The sequence below is a fragment of the Pecten maximus genome, chromosome 1 (genome assembly GCF_902652985.1).
Source record: "Pecten maximus chromosome 1, xPecMax1.1, whole genome shotgun sequence".
Lineage (NCBI taxonomy): Eukaryota > Metazoa > Mollusca > Bivalvia > Pectinida > Pectinidae > Pecten > Pecten maximus.
The window spans coordinates 41,514,818-41,532,881 of record NC_047015.1 but is presented as its reverse complement, the minus strand read 5'-3'; the positions used below and the strand labels follow the sequence as shown (position 1 = coordinate 41,532,881).

Here is an 18,064-nt window from a genome sequence, read left to right as displayed (position 1 = left end):
ATGTCAATATTGCCGATAGGGGACAAAGGAAAACCACTGATTTATCTTGCAATTCCCGTCTTCAAGAGAACAATCAACATCAAATTGAAAACTAGACTGTCGACATTGCCCTGTGTATACGGGTAAAATGTTTAGGATTCAGTGATATGCTGCTAAGTTAGGAAGCTCTGACATATATATACATGTACATAGCCTTATTGGTAATCAGAAATATTTATATATATTTACATTAAGTGTGCTAGAAACAATTGGCGAAAATTGCATTCATTTTTCATAACAACATAAGCCTCATTACAGTGTTTAGTAATGACGGGGACCGCATACCATGGGTAGTACTCTCCGCCGTCGGTATTTACAAGATCAATGTAATATTTACATGAATCCGATGTTTTTACGGTCTCCTAAATGTTCAAAACATGAAAATCACTCCAACAATTTCACTGAATAAGTATTGAAGATGGAACTACATTTTGTTTGTATAAAGACTCTTGGTTCCGCCTCTCCGGTCAAAGTAGCAACAGTAGCGATGTAAATATGACAGGCTTTTTTTTATTAAAACATTTTACACACACATTAATCTCACCTCTGACCCACTTGTAAGTCATGCAGCCTCTGGTGTAAAGCAGTTAAGGCTTTTAACCCTTATTTTAGACGAGCACTGGTTTCCAGCTGTTACCCAACAGACCTCGAAAGGAGATGATATAAAGATTCCACGAACTACTGTCTGTATCGCACCACCAGCATGTGGCTGCTTTCTTTTGAGTCGTGCTTGGATATGCAGCACATTTTATACCCTACCGTAGAAAGGTCGTGCGGTGACAGTAGAGAAGACACTGAGATTTTAAAACATGGTTTCGAAAACACTGATGTAGAAATGACTTCAAATTCGCGAATGATGAGCTGGTGTGTTCTCCTTTCTCCCACGTTTTAAAAATAACATAGGGGCAGGTATGTTATGACATTCATTATAGTCTGCTTCCTATAAATATCTTACAATACCTGGATTTTAACTGTGTTCTCCGACATTACCTGGATTTTACCTGCATTCTCCCACACTACATGGTTTTTACCTCTATTTTACACAAACTTTGAATTCATCTCATTTCGTTACTATTTAATGAATATTGTACATACCATATATCATTTTCATCAACTAGATTTGCAGAAGACATCTATAGTACAACAACATATATATTATAGATATTTCACTGTTTGAAATGATTAAAAATGCGAAACAAAATCACTTCAGGCCATTTACTACTATCCGATAACCCTTATCCTTATGGCTAAGTATCGCTGATATTTTTCTTGGTACTAATTAACTTAACTGATTACAAATCATATATACATATAGGATTGGAAAACAAGCTAAAAGCTTATACCAATTCCTTTCCAGCGTTAAATCATAGACATTTACTCACAATAATGAGACGGACAAATTAACTTCTCAACAAAATACTTCAGTTGATTACATAAGTGTATTTGATACTTTAAATTCCCCAAAAAAATGATGTAGCCTCAGCGGTGTTTGAAAACTAATCAAGATGTGGACATTATTAAAATCTTTTACTGTTACAAATGAACTCCTGAACAGGAATGAATATTTCTTCATTTTCCTTAGTGTTTAGCGATTGAACACCCCATAAAAAATATCTATAAGGTTTTCATTAATATCATACTTCGTCATTACATTTGATAAAAACTATTGTTGGATTAAACTATTGAGATCAAGATTAAGCTGTCTGATTTGTAAGTATACATGCATAAGGATGACTATGACTATCACTATTAGTGGAACCTAGAAAGTATCACTATTACAAAAATAAATGAATAAATAGAAATAATAAGCATACATAAAATCCAAGGGCCAAAGGCCCTGAGAAACGTCAGGGTCTGAGATCATAGAATAAGAAATTTAAAATTGGATTTTATAGTCAGACAACTACATTTGTATCAAATGAAATTTCTTAATCTGGTTATTCCTATTCCTATTCTGTATATATTCAAGAAAACATGTCTGTCACGCTGTCCCACGAGACATACACTGTATATAGGCCTATAGTTTTGACAAACAAGACGCCAGTCACGGATCAACAAATAATAATCTTATTTAATAAAATCTTCATAAAAAACGGCAATGTAGTTTGTTACAATTTGCCTTCATTTCATGTTGATATTTCTTGCGTATTCTAGCGACATACAAATAAATATGAATCTGCGAACGGTCGCTGGTTTAGTTACAGTAGACATAGCCGCCTTTTGGCCAACACGTGATGATCACGTGATTAGTCACGTGGCCGCTGAAGTTATCTCGTGGAATGTTTGGCTGAAAAGCTATTTATAGAATTGTAAACATTTGACTACGTAAACACGATTGGTGTTAGGCTTATATGAAATGCTCCTGCATATGAACTCAGGATGAACATATGAATCTAAGACATGATGATAGTTTCTCTGAGGAATGCAAGCTGAATAAGTGGGTGCATCTTTTCAAATGACACATTAATACAGTTATATTCCTGATTCAAATGCAATCTTATTATCACCAAAAATGATTCAAACTGATATAACTTTGTAATCCATGCTGAAAGGCATTAGTTCGTTAATTTATTTTACCAGCAGTTTACAACCACCAGCATTAAAACTATGCCGTTCGTCTTTTTTAAAGATATTTCTTGTTTTACTTTCGTTTTCAAGGCAGGATTGAGAAAGAACTACGTAATCATACGCCATTAAAATTGCATATACTGATGAGAAAAATGTTTATATTTATACTCTAAAATAGTCTAGAACACCAAATATTTATATTTCCTTTTTAATAATTGCAGTAAACACGGGAACCATCAGTTAAATCGTGTCGATAATTGCTGTTAAAATAGGAACTAAAAGGGAAAATATCAATGTCAGTGTCTTCCTTTTAATGGTTATCCATTTGTATTTTACAATAAAACACTTTAAAATGTACTTTAATTTCGAACCTTTTGCAACAGCATCTTCACAAATAACTATCACTGTTTTTGTTTTCTTGATAATATTATAAAAGTATATCAGGCAATATAAATGATGTAAGAGACACTTTGTTAGCTTGATGTTTTAGATGATATAAACATAAAATAGTTATTTTATGATATAGTTAAATAAATATTACAGAGTAATTATATATATATGAAATAAGTAAAGTGCAGATTCATATTATCTCTATTGCTTCATGCCGTTTTCTTGAACATATTGCACATTTTGTATTCTGCATTCCATAATCGATAACAAAGATATTATTTATTTATTAATTGTTTACTCAATTTAACAGACCCGAGGGTGCAATTACAGAATTGATGACAATACATTTAAGACAGACTTAACATTATGTGTATTTCAATCATATAGCCTGGAATGTTATCAATGGGTCATTTCGGACATTAGCCGTTTATTATTTTTAACGTTTCTTGTCCCTCCTGTCCAGTTATATTTTCAGCCTCCTCTTGTTCTGTATTCGTGACGTGAGGTCCAGGTGTATCCTTATTTGTCCTCTCTGTATTTTCACCTGTCTGCAATAACTTTATGTTTTCGCCAGTCTTGTATTTCCACCTCCCTATAAGTTGGTTTATTGCACATGTCTGTGTAATACAAGAAACATACAAAATCAGAAAAAAATATCGAATATAACGTCATCATCATTTAAGGACTATTCTTTTTTATTTTAACATTGTGGCCATAATAAGCGTTTTTCACCTTATAAATAAAAGTAATGTTTTCAGAAATTTATATATTTTCACTATCCCTTTCATCTCATTTACAAAAGCTCCGTAAATGTATCGATGCAATTTTGTCTTACTCATGTCACTAATAGTCATTTGTATTTTATGCAACTGGTAAGGATGCTGTCAATTTCATTCCATTTGTAGTTATGCTGTGGCCCCCTTTATCAATGAATACATTATTTATTTGCAATTACTTCCTATCCCTCTTAATATGTTACTCATTTAGTTTATAAAATAAGTAGAAAATATATGCAAGACATACATATAAATACTTGCTGCCACTTGACACCCCGAACCACAGTTTGGTGAGGGTAGCATCAGTAGTTCCTCAGAATAGCTAGTTCACATTACATCGGGACAAGACGGGATGGGACAGGACAGCACGGCTGATGGTAACACCCCAGCCCCCCATCCCACCCCATCCAAAACTCCCATCCATTTTACGACGGGGCACTAAAATTTTGAATTACTACTCTTTATACATATCTTGTTCCACATCGAAAATCAGAAAGTGTGTTCCGAATACGGTTGATATTAATGTGTTTATCTCAAATCAGTTAGTCTTTTGCCCCGCAACACATTGATAACCGACAGCAACTAGTGTATTGTTCTACAAATATTTATGTTAAACAAACGATACTACAACCCATTACATCCTTGTATTTCATTATTTATGTTATGATCAAAGTGAAAGTTGATGACTCGGCTGTGTTGTAATAGAATTTGACTTACAAGACTATATACTAATTGATGAATTACCATTTCATCGGATACTTACGTCTCTAATATCCAGAACGTTCAGTAGTATACCACAGAGGACAGACAGTGACGTCAGGATTACCAACGCCAGGAAGAAATCATGATATCCCTCTAATGGGTGTTCATTTCCCCGTCTGTTAAATTTAAATCATTGTTATAATATACGAACAATTGTTCTCAGTTCACGGAAATGATGGTATAAATCAGACTAGGTATATTCGTCATTGAATAACGTTATTGATTGTGTTATATCACCTTTTATATAGATATCCTTCCCAATCTCACAATATGTATGATTGTGAACAAAAACACAAATTTTGTTACTTATTACATTTTAAATCAATGAGACATTTGTGCGTCGTTAGAAACAATGAGCATGGGGATCAGAAGCGTAATCTTATAGGTAATGATAGTCTTCTTGATGATAAGAGAGTGCCATTTTGGATGGCCAGCTCAACATAATTCCAGCATTGTTGGAGTAGCCCTTTATATTTTGCTTATTAGATTCATATAACATGTATATTCAAGTAAAAAGGTAAGTGTATTTGGTTAAAGTCTAGTAAAGCAACTGCATTATCTATTCCCTTCTATTGCATCTGAACAGAAAAAGGCAGATGTCTAAAATCCGCCCGCAATCCTGATATCTGATTGGTCATTATTACATATAATTCTGATATCTGATTGGTCATTATTACATGTTAACCTGATATCTGATTGGTCATTACTACATGTAATCCTGATAATTGACTGATGAAACTATTATGTTGAGTTCGGTTCAACTGCTTTCAAAATATTCTAGGTTTCTAAATTTACCCTTTAATGAGTTGAATTTGCATTAGAAATATGTAGCAATGTAAATAAACATCTTCCGATCGGCTAATATACGTACATGTTGTATTTCTGTAGTAAATATCCGTCCAGAAGTAAAGTAAGTCCTACGACGATGTTTCCGTCCGAAGTACATAATCCCTGTTACAGTTCCAAAACAAGAACTAGGCACCAATAATACCGCTACTTGCCACATACCCAGCTGAAATCATAATAAATTATCATTTTATACAGTTGTACATTTGTTTTATAAGAGTGCACCGGAGAAATGACATGTTGTTAACACGATTTTTATTAATTTATTTTACCATTTTAAATATGTCAATTTTTATTTATTTTCATTTATATATTTTCATTAATTCATTAGTTGTGTAGGTGAACTTTGAAATAAGACTTACCTCAGTAACACAATTTGCGAGTCCAAAACTAATTGTAAGAATAAGTGGATGAACGGATGGACAAAATCCTAATAAAGCGAGCAACGGTATAATTACTGCTGCTGCACAAGTCACTAAAACTCCAATGCAATGAGTTTTACTCTGAAAATGTAAGCATTGATATTTTTTACATTGTTGAAATTTAATAGGTTTTTTTTAATGTTTAAATATATCAATGTTCACAAAATATCAACATTGCTCGTTAACTCCTGTTATACTCTTCAATAACATTTCTTTTGAACAGTGTAGAATAAATTGTTTTGGCTCATATTTTTCATCAAAGCTGCTTTTTCTTACATTTTGCAAAATTTGCATTCCAATGTAACTTTTTTCGCGTCTATTTATCACATCATTTGAGTCAAAACGATTACCAATCCCTGTTTGTTTTTGGGGGGGAGGGGGTTTCCCTATGAAATCGATTAAGAAGTTATCTTATGACCAAATTACTATGATTTTCATAGATTAAATATGTAACTATCGAATACATTTTTTTACAAATTCCTGGTCAAATTAACAGGAAAACATAGTCTGTTAATTGGGGGGGGGGGGGGGGGGGGGGGGGGGGGGGGGCTTTTCCGGTTATTTGTTTTGACTTTCGCCGCCATATGAACAAAATTTTAACATACCGGGGTTTGAATATATAGCAAAAACCAATATTGACTGATTTAATGCATGTTGACGACCCAAATTAAAAATATAACAAATATTACAATTGGGATAAATGATATAAAGGCCACGTACCAAGGCAATAGCAACGAGAGGACCCGCAAGGAAAGGTAATATGGCACAACCGGTGATGTAGGATGAAGTTGTTGCAGAGAATCCGTATTGTAACAGTAGATATTCACTGTAATAAAGATAACAAACTCCTCAGACATACCTGTTCATTGGTACATATCCTGAACGAACTATTTAAACCAGGTTTAGGTACAGGTTCCCTAGATATTATAAGCTAATTAATTAGTACAAAATTACAATGACTTATACCCACAGGGTTTCATTTTGATTGAAAAAATATACCTACAGTTTTGTATATATATGTATATATATATTCATGATCAAAGCGAATGACAATCAATAAGTTCTTTTAACTTACAAGCGCCACTACTGGAGAAAGATGTTTAACATCATTCATGTATCAATACACTGTACTATGTTTATTTTATGGGCGACCTTTCCTGTGTGCGAGACACATGCAGGTGGTGAATGCGCGTGGGTTAGAAGGCTGCGTTATGTTAGTGTCAATATAGCGAACTATTTTTGAGGATTTATAAAAGGATATATTTCATAACGAATATGTTAAAAAAATTATTGAGAAGGGAGATAAATCCAACGATGTTAACGTAAGTATGTCATTTGGTTTCACTTCCAACTGACACTAACACTCAGAAAGTGTAAATGCTTAAGTATATTACTTATACAAGTATCATGAAAACTTCTTAACTCGGGTGCGTTTTATAAAATTCTGTGCCTGAAAATCAGATAAGATATTAGTAGTGTTTATCCAAAATATTACTGTTATATCTTTTCTAAGGTAATGCTACCTTCGGATAAGTTGATATTTAACTTTACAAATATTCATATAAACTGTAAGCATTGTATTGAAAGTATATACAGATAACAACTGACCCATAAATCATCATAAACAAAAGAGAAACAATTTTTCAGGAGTAATCTACACCGACAAAATTCCACATGAAATTCACATGGAAATTGTCATGTGAATTTCATATGAAAAAAATCACTTGCAAAACATTCAAGTGAAGGAATTTGCATGTGTGTCAATTAAAGGGGCTATATGTTTTTATCTTGCAGGAAATTGTGTAAACAAAAAAGTATTACTAGTACGTTATTCGTGTGTTTTTTTCTATACCATGATATGGTTTGCTAATCAGACAATAGTGTGAGTAATCGGATTGGTATCCAGAACCATTTGAACAGAAGTTGCCACACGTGATGATATAACAAGAATTGAATAAGGTAACAGTACATGTATTCATAAATATGAGCATGAGATGTTTTGGTTATGCAGACGGAGTACTTACGGTAAGTTTGCATGAAAACTTATTATTTGTCCATATAACAAAGCAATCATGCATACATGCACCCAAAATGTTCTAGGGACGGCCTTTATATCGGCTAACGTCTGCAAGTACCAAAGAATATAGTATAGATAAGATTATGCAATTTACTTCACTTAGTAGGATTACGGCACAATTTAATCAATGTGTATCTATCTCATTTTATCTGGTTGCTTTATTAGGTATTTAAGATAAAACAAGACTTTAATGTACGTACAATACGTATAATATTCTCAAGATTCTAGCAAATTCAATGGGAGGTATATTAATAGCGGAGAGATCAAAGCAAACAGAAAGGCTGCTGAATAACATTGAAAAGTATGTACGTTATATAAATTGTCCACTTACGGTATAATTTATATCGGTTTTCTGAGAGTTCTGATTCGTCTGGACTTTCCGGAGAGTCAACGCTAGAAAGATCGCTGATACAACACCCAGTCCACAAAGACATGTTCCTGGTCATATTAAAACCACTTTGAAAATCGTTTACATAAAATTATGATAATATATCAGCTAATTTAGATATATTTTACAAATATATGTCGTGATTACAAGATTAAAAATCGTTTACATAAAAATGTGACAGACAGTATTTCTGTTTCTTAAATAACGTTTACAAATATCTCTCGTGATTGTATCATCGGGAATCGTTTATATAAAATGTGATATATTTCAATTAGTTAGGTAAATATTCCTGTTATCTGCCGCCAATAAAACATCGCTAATCATTAAGATAACAATGCGATATATTTCAGATTTTTAGATAAATTAACTGATATCTTCCGTGTTTATACCATCAAAACAATATTATGACCTACCACTCCATATTGCGACTCCAAATCCAAGTTTATCCGCAATAGTTGCTGAGACGAAGAATGTAAGCATCGAGCCTCCACGTTGACTAAGTATTATGAAGGATAGGGGCAAAAGGGATTCTTCTGAGAACCAATGGGCGACAACTCGACCCTGGACAACTAGAAACAAACGTAGATGATCGTACAACACAGTTTTTGCTGACTATTTTTTTAAAATGAATTTAGTAAAATGAACAGCATAACAATTATACTGAAAAATCAATAAAATTGCATCATACAGCTGTGTCGTCGATTCTTCTTAGACTCTTGCTTATGAGAGGTGCCAAAAGTAAGGAGATATAAAAAGGAAAGGTTTAAATTATCTAAAATGTAACATTGTTACCGTAAGGGATGTAGGGGAGTACAAGAATTCCCCTCTAGAAACGCTGTAGTCGCTCAAAGGCCAGGATATATAGTGATGATTTTTTAAAGTATATATCAATAAACAATCCAGCAATAGGGTTACACAGTGTTATCATTGTCACGGATGTTGTTTTTATAATCACTTTATCTATTTTATATAATGTATAATATTTAATGATGTAATTGTATAAACTGTCTACGTCAAATTTGATTTTAAGTTTTTTGTGTGCCTTCATCCCATTGCGGATGTTAGTAAAGATAGAGAAAACACTAATCCTTTTGAAATAGCGGCTCATATTATGTTCTTAACGTAGTTTTTTGTTTTGTTGTTTTTCCTCATCTTATTGATTGTGAGCCGAAGGAACACGTGTCAATCTTATTGTATTTGTTAATTATTAACATTATCTCCTCTGGTTACAGCACTACTCACAACAGAGAGGAGTTTCACCAAACGCCAGTAGAATCCTCCCTATCACCATCACTATATACATGGCCAGAGTTATTGGAGTATGTGACACAGCACTCGCGGCGAACAGGACCGACCCTAGGAATGGGAGCGAAGCCAACAGGATAGCCGAACCTGCGAAATAAAGAGTCAGGCATCATGGAGCGTGACATATCATTCGTATATAACATCATTCAACATTATAAGATAACGGGGTGATACAATCCTTCTTGACACGTACCAAAAATGATTATTTTTTATATAAAAATACATGTTAATAATCTCCTGAATATATATCTTTAATTTTGATGTTATAAAAAAAACACGGAGTGTACAGCTAGCTACCGATACTCCATGTAAAATACACCTCGACTGTCTGTTTTGTTTTTTTGGGGTTTTTTTTGGTTTTTTTTTGGGGGGGGGGGGTGGTTGCTCCGTAACATAAACACATATTCAAGTTAAGTGTTCTATTTCAATTTACTATACACAATTTCTGTGAAAAATCCACTTTTATTGATGGACTCTTTTCTCTTAGAAATTATTACGCAGCTTTATTATCCAATCAAAAGCGATGTTACCAAAGGCAACGTAATCTCTCACATTATGGGCCGAAAACATTTTAAAGCTAATGAAAATTATTGTACCGAGCAAGATTAAATTATATTCTGCCGACCTAAAAAAACAATCAATGACAATAGCGCTTTGTAAAATAAATGTTTTGCAAGAAACATAGGACACGATCTTGATAAATAAATAGTGGGGAAGGAAAGGAATACCTGCCACAATGTTTATCTTTCTTAGAACTACTAAATATGTTTGACGTTATAGTGTTATCTCCTCCAATAAAAATATTTTAATCGTGAATTACTGTGAACTGTCGTGTATAGGTCCAAATGATACTTACGACCATTGCCGAGTCTATCTATCAGATAGCCAACGGGTAGACTCAGGATCGCTGACCTGGAAAATTATATTAGACATTTGTTACTCAACCGTGAGTTTAGATCAACTCTAAATTGATGTTAATAACGTGCACGAAATGAAGGATGGAATATCCTTTCGCACATGCGTAATATCCCTCGACATGGATTAAAGCGTAGGAAAGTTTAAGATAATCTTGGATTATGTGTGCTTACGTCCATCGTAGTGAGGAGTGCAAGAGGTTATACCGGACCGCTCCTAAACCTAGACACACCTTGCAACCATTATCTGATGTTGTATTGCTTGAATTACCTCCAGCACTTGTGATATCCTGCGAAATTGAGCACAACGATAGGTTAAATCATATCGTCAGAGCAAAAATAAACAAACACATTTTAAAGGTTTACTTTGTCTTGTCATTTTCTTGCAATATTGTTGAAACCTTTCCCACATACGGCATACATTGTCCGATGGAACTCAGCTCAGTCTCATTGGCCACTAGTTTTGTATTCGTGTTATTAAGAGGTAACTGATCGACTTGAGATAAAGCTTTTTCTGACGGCAGTTGGAGAACATGCTTGATCTGTCTAGGATATATCTAAAAGTTGATGGACATGGTGAACATCGGTGGAATACATAAACAGACTTACTGGACTGTTGATAACCTCGTGTTGTAGCGCAGTCGGCGTGTCCACGACAAAAATAGTCCCAAGCACCATAAAACTGTTGAAAAACAACACAACCGCCCGCCATTGTCCTGCAAAATAATTTGTTGTCATTATGCATTTCATTTTAAGGGTAAGGTGTATGATCTGCCACACAGAAGTGAATATCACTGTAATAGGCTATTGTTTATGTGTATACATTACGAAAAGCTACCTACGATATATATAGCTACCTTCGAAAAATGTGAGTTTCTGATTCCCGGCAAATATCTAACGGATTCTGCCTCTTTATTTCGTTTATAACTCTAAACGATCATTTTAGGACTTTTTTTATCAACACCACGGGTCCAATATTTTCGTGAAATCCAGTGTGAAAACCAGTGTATGTACGCTGTTGCCAATGTACCAGCGTTGATATACTATTCTGTTACTCTTGTCCTCTTTAGATTTACATTGCATGTCCTTCAATAGGCAATGACATTGAAATAATTGAACACTATGATATCTGATCAGTTTCTAATTTGATCCTCATTGTAGATAAATATATTTTCAATGACAATCTCAATTACGGAATAAATTTATACTCGATAATATCTAGGATAATATACATAATAATGGTGACATTGGTGTTTTATTTGCCATCTAATGGCTAGGTAACGGGTAGCAAATATCTAACTTTAAGAATATTGATAACATTCTTCTTATACTATGATTACTCCTGTCGTCTTATACGCATTTAGTTATAGTAAAATAAACCAACGAAAAATCGAACAAGTTTTAACTGAAACATTAACAGCAGGTTAACATCGGAAATGAAAAATAAAGATGAAAAGTTAAGATAACATTTCACATATCTGGTAAATAAGCATCCAAATACTGTAATTAGAGTTTTCAAGCTATGGATGATCAAATGAACATACACGTATGCTTCATTTCTCACCAAATAATATTTAAATGGTTTAAACGGAAGGAGAAATCACTTTAGTTCAATCACCATAGTATACAGTATGTACACAGTTAATACACAGTAAGTGAAACGTCTATCGGTAGCTAATTATTTCACACATCTTAAAAAAACAGCCATACGTCAATGGCAACAGTTGTAACTAAGAGGAATCACTCAAGTGTGACATTCTATCCATAGTGATATAAACTGGTTATCGAAATCACTTGTGGATAAGCCCTGAAACCATTTCGTTCGTGGTGGTCTATTGAAGATTAACAGTATATCCTGTGCCAGGGGTAGTCTCTCCTACATGTATATAATGTATATTTAACATACAATAGTAAATGCAAACTTTTAAAATAGTTGTCGTTATACAATAAATATAAAACTCATGCTAAATCAATGGTGTGTGGTGAGTTAACTTTCAACGAAGGTACCAGCACATGCTCACTAACGAAATTGATAGTTATAAGCTACTTGTTAATTCAAAATCACCTACCTGTCATGGTCAGCTACAGCATATATATTTTGATATAATGTGTCCTTCACCACTACAGCATGGCAACAGATGCATACGTCTGACAGTAAAATCTATATTGTGTATGATGTATTGGTCGGCTCGTGTCGCTGTGTATACTACAGCCTATACCCCTATATGGTTCAATGATTTAGCTATATACATGTATATATGTAAAGTTTCGTTCTCCCTTCTTTAGTTAGGTTCATGGCCTAGTGGTTTTAATACAATCTATGTAAAGACGTATGGGGACAACCAATCTAACAATAATTGTCTTGGGTAATTTTGTTTTTGGTTTTGTTAGTGGTTTAAGCACTTTAGCGAGCCTTTTCTCCTTGTACAGATGGTTGTTAAGGTGGTGTGTTCCCCGAACGCCTGCATATTTAGAACAATAGGCAGAACCATCAAAGGGAGGGTAATTATAGTCTGTTTCATACATGTTCTGTATTTACCCGAGATATTTTACCTGTATTTTACCTGTAGAAATCATTTGACAACTAAAGAAAACCAAGACACTAGCATATAGATTTTATCAATTCTATAGTATAGTATTAATCACATATTGCTATGGATAGGTTATACAAAAAGTAAGAACATTAGAATTCTGCAAGTAAATATATCTTTTCATAATTTGAAAACAACGTTATCAGAATCTTTATTATAATTTGAGAACTACAATTACATGTATATATACTTTAATGTAAATTTACACATTTTTATAGGAATAACACCATTAGAATCTTAATTATATATAGACATTAGACATGTACATGTATGCTAATTTAAAGTTACGCAGTTTGGAATATCACTATTATAATCATAGAATATTACATGTTAATATAATATCATATATTTTGATAGGAATAACACTATTGGAATCTTACATTATGTTTATAGATCTTGATGGCTCATGCATTTGTGGAGCAGACTTTGAAAATTTGGTTCATTTTTTCTTCCAGTGCCCACTATATTCTACCTTTAGGCATCATATCACTTCTATATACAATCGTGTGGGATTTATTAATTTTCATATACTTTTATGTGGCGATATAGATTTATCTCAAGAAATCAACCTATATTAAGGTCACAGAGAGGGTTGAAAGTCAACTGATCGGTTAAAGAAGGGAAGCGAAGAGAAAACGAAGAGAAATCGTAGGTAAAACGTACAAAAGCGTTCGTCAGAACGAGAACATGTCTGCGATCATTTTCTAGTTGGAAATCCTGTGTTTTGATCTTGATCTAGTTTTGTTTGGTGTTCTGCCTATTTGTCAGCCAATGTCTTCAACCACGGGGACTTGTGAAGTAGCCATCTTGGATTTTTTTTATGAAAAAGTGTTTCTCTCACTTTTTTTCATATCTGTGTACATATTCTCAACATACCGAGCAAATACTCTCGTGTTTTTGTTAATTATCTAAAGAAAGTGGAAAATCGGCAATTCAACCATAGGCTAATTCAACCCAAGATTTGAAAATGTTCCACCACTTACATATTGATGATTTTTCCTCTCATCAATAGCATATTAAGTACTGTTTAATAGGATAAAAATTGGTTTGCATCCAACGCCCATAAAAGGGCGTATTCTCTAAAAAACACAGTTTTTGTGTCTAAAATGTTATCATCGAAAATGGCATTTTTGAGATTGTTTCTTCCATAAAACAGCCAAATGGCGCGATGGAAACATGATTTCTTGTCACAATCATGCCATGAACGTATTCTTTACGGTGACCATAATTTGATTAGATTTTCATTAACATTTTACATAACATGCACATTTTATCAACACTTAGACAGCTTCTGAAAGGTACAACTTTGAGGAACCATAAAAAACAAACCAAGTGACCTAAATCTTTATACTTTATAGATTTGTGACCACAACGGCATGGGCAATGCACCACCAACAGGAAATTTGAATCAGAGAAGGGGCCATTTTGGAAACAGGCCCTTTCTAATATAATTAGGTTTATTGATTGTATGTATATTGAACATGTATTTGTATATATTTGGAATAATAAAATATTTTTTGAATTTGAATTTATATAATATAATGTTAGACGGCGGACAAAATTGAAACCACCGAATATACACAGAAAACTGTAACAGGTATGCAAATACATGTATAAATGTACACAGTTGGAACAAATCTATAAATATATTATCACATTGTAGTAAAATACATTAAGATATAAATGCAAAACTCATTGTACATGTACCAATGACAAATTTTCCTTGTTGAGAGGAGACATGCACGAAAATCGCATATTGTTGAAAACGTCTTTGATTCATACATGTACGTGATAAAGCACAGGATAAATATATCAATAGTTTGGTTCTCCAGTCTGTGTTTCTGAAGGACAAGGCGAGTAGCGCGACGTTGACGTCTACTTATCCCACCAGTAGCCTGTATGTCCTTGAATGTCCGTGTAATGGTGAAGATGGTGGGATGTGCATGATGTACAATCTTTTTGAGTTTCCAGCGCCTGTCTTCTAAGTGATTTGTCATCCTTGTACCCTTGATTTATTTTTCATTTCTTGATCATGTTTGCTAGCGAAACTAATTTCACAACAATACTGTTGTTTCTACACACATGACAAAACACCAAGGAAGTATTCATACACGCATGGTAGATATAACAAAGGAAGTAAACAGACGATACAATTCGCATTATGGCGATATTCCTGTGATATTGTAAAAAAAATAATAAGTCTTTCGATGAACAGATGTTATTTATAGAAAGGTTGATTTTATTTAAATTCAAAATCGTACGATATTTATAAACGTGTATGCTTAATATAGTTTTCAACATATGTTATTGCTCTACACATGCATATACAATTTCATTGTAGAATTGTTAAAATAGATGCATTATCATTATTAACCATGTATGTAAACATAATTAAAATTAAAATCTTCTGTCAAATTGCACTTGAGTAGTGATTAATTAGGCATATATCACTAGATAGGCTATTTAGCTTTAATAGTACCAGCAACTTACGTGCAACAAGGGACATAACTCGTACGATCATCAGTAGAAAATAAGCTTATAGTCTAATCGTTTTCTCTATTCATTATCGCGTAACATTTTATCCAATTTGCCAAGGTTTGGTTGTGAATCACTTAATGTAGGAAAACCTAACTTGTCCGTTGCAATACATTTGCATGTTAAGACGTACCAACTTTAGCCCTTGTATCAGCGTAATAAAAAGGTATACATCGCATTTCCGACTCTATTCGTATATAAGTAGGCTACTTTATCATCTTATGGACATTGAAATGGCAACTGTGCGTATATGGGCCTAAAAGAGCATTTCAAGGAACAATGGAATTTCGACTACGAAAGAGCATTTCCAGGTACATTGGAATTTCGACTACGAACAAATTTGACCAAAACAAGTAGCAACCTTAGAGGCAACACATGAGGTAGGTCTTGATAAAAATCAAAAGTTCCCAGGGACCTGTGCTATGGCCTCTTAAGTGTTCCTCACCAGAAGTGTTTTACACGGTTCACTTTTTAAAAAACGATTGCTGTCAAATGATCTTATATTCTCAGAAGTATTATTTGCTTTAAATTACGAGTTCAAATATGTAGGTTGATGTTGCACAATGAATAAGAAACACAATATTAAGACAAAAATATTTCATCTCAACAAATTTCATTATAAAAAAACAAATTGTCATCTCTTTCTTGAAACTTCGATTATCATATATCATATAGTGTTTCCAGATGGTTCCTTCACCCGCCGCTTGAAAGAAAAATGCTTTCGACCATTTTAGTATTGGCCAAGACAACGACATGATCCTTGCTTGCCAATTCATTGATATATGCAATGTAAGACGCTCTAACACTGGGGTACTTGGATTACTTTGATAAATGGTAACAATTTTATGTCATAAGATTGATAGCTGGTTTATCCACCACGTACCTTTAAATTAGCCAAATATGACGAAGTCATGGTCCAACTTTGTAAGCTTAATTAACCCAAACAGGGTAATAAAAGGTATTTTTGTGAGAAAATATCGTAGATTCCATACGTGAAGCACAAATTCAATGGGGAAGAGCAATTGTGTTGTTGATGGATATCCAGCTAAACTGCTGTCGCCCGTTAGTTTGGTGTTCACCGATACACAAACAATAATTTCTATACACGTTTACGTGCTATCGGGTCAGTTTCTGACCGTCCCAGGACAGATCGTTCACGCATGCCGAACGTACGACAAGACAGGACGATTAAATTATTGCACCTGAGCGACATATTCAAGGTTGATGCATCGCATATATGTACAAAATGTACATAGGCAACTACCTGGAATAATCGCTTGCGTGTCGGGATAATCCTCGGCGACATACCTTATATTGGGTCACTTCTGACACCACGTAGACAGCAAGTGCATCTGTAGGTTTGGAATTGTGTCAGTGAAGGCGGTCCCTGTATCGATTATACGGGACAAATGGGGTATATCGCATAGGCGATGACAGTTTAGACGCCGCACGCGTGGTTGAACGCGTTAGACTCGATAGGCTACTAAAATGGCTTTAGGTGGTGTCTACCACAGAGAACCAAAACGTCAATCTCGATACCCCTTGTAGATACAGAGACCAGATTCTCCTACCACAATATGTCTTTCCACTTCTCAGACGTCTAACTTCGACCACATGTTGCGAAGGGCTTCTGTAAACAATTATCAGCCTTTAGAATGATCGTTGTTTTTTATTCCCCGAGTGTTGCTGTTTCTCTGCATGTCATATTTCATTCTTATAAACACTGGTACCCGATTAGAATATACTAATTTGAATTATCCATCATAAAGACGAATTTCAATAGTGATGCTAATATCATCAAACAAAAAATTAGGTCCGATTTTTAATTACATGGCTTCTCTTCTAGATTCCCACACTTTGGTCCTTTACTTCATCACTGACATACAAGTCTTTGTTGTATCATACAGTTTTACATATGTATTTTATTATTCAGCACACACTCTATCTTTTCCAAGATTTAATTTACGATTTGGAATTATCGGCAGGTTTCTGAGAAACAAATGGCACGTATATTTCAACACAAATTTCATCATGATTCCTTTCTCTTCAAAAATATTTGTGCTGTATATAATATATGTAGTTATTGTAAGTGAATTGTATTATCACACCCGAAACGTCTTCATGGGAGACCCATACTCGGCTTTTCATTCACATAGTATAGCTATTTGTCATTGGGATTTATTTATCTCCTGGGACGTCGGCTCTCACTTACTGTCAAGCAACAATACTTTGTATGATACACCTGTTAATTGATGAATGAAACAATACACCAGACGTACTGTAGAATTTTATAATGTGTGAAGGTGATTGGGTTTACTTAAGTCTCGCTGGTTCAGATGACTCCTTCCTTTGTGTTCTTGCTATGTTGGTGGACAATTGTGAAAAACAAAACAATTGTTTGCAGAGCTCCCCAACAGAGAAAGTGATTTACCTGCTTGTCGGCTAGTGATG

At 34.0% G+C, this 18,064-nt stretch overlaps 1 protein-coding gene across 2 annotated transcripts; it reads right to left on the bottom strand.

Annotated features, from left to right (window-relative positions):
- Positions 1–3,275: 3,275 nt before the first annotated feature.
- On the bottom strand, positions 3,276–12,703 carry LOC117334050 (major facilitator superfamily domain-containing protein 1-like). Of its 2 annotated transcripts, none has more exons than XM_033893481.1 (13): positions 12,557–12,703; positions 11,097–11,203; positions 10,662–10,777; positions 10,430–10,485; positions 9,511–9,660; positions 8,682–8,837; positions 8,212–8,318; positions 7,828–7,928; positions 6,524–6,629; positions 5,744–5,884; positions 5,407–5,547; positions 4,537–4,651; positions 3,276–3,614 (listed from the first exon to the last, which is right to left on the bottom strand). In XM_033893481.1, the coding sequence occupies exons 1-12, from the start codon at positions 12,561–12,563 to the stop codon at positions 4,640–4,642; spliced, it is 1,200 nt and encodes a 399-aa protein (XP_033749372.1). In that variant the 5' UTR covers positions 12,564–12,703; the 3' UTR covers positions 3,276–3,614; positions 4,537–4,639. The 2 variants fall into 2 exon arrangements, with proteins under 2 accessions (XP_033749372.1, XP_033749381.1); XM_033893490.1 differs by having other exon boundaries at positions 11,097–11,169.
- Positions 12,704–18,064: the final 5,361 nt, after the last annotated feature.

Coding starts and splice junctions, on each gene's coding strand:
- LOC117334050 (XM_033893481.1), bottom strand. Junction 8,319..8,681: donor TGGAGTCGCAATATGGAGTG/GTAGGTCATAAT, acceptor TAATATGACCAG/GAACATGTCTTTGTGGACTG. Junction 5,548..5,743: donor TCGCAAATTGTGTTACTGAG/GTAAGTCTTATT, acceptor TTATGATTTCAG/CTGGGTATGTGGCAAGTAGC.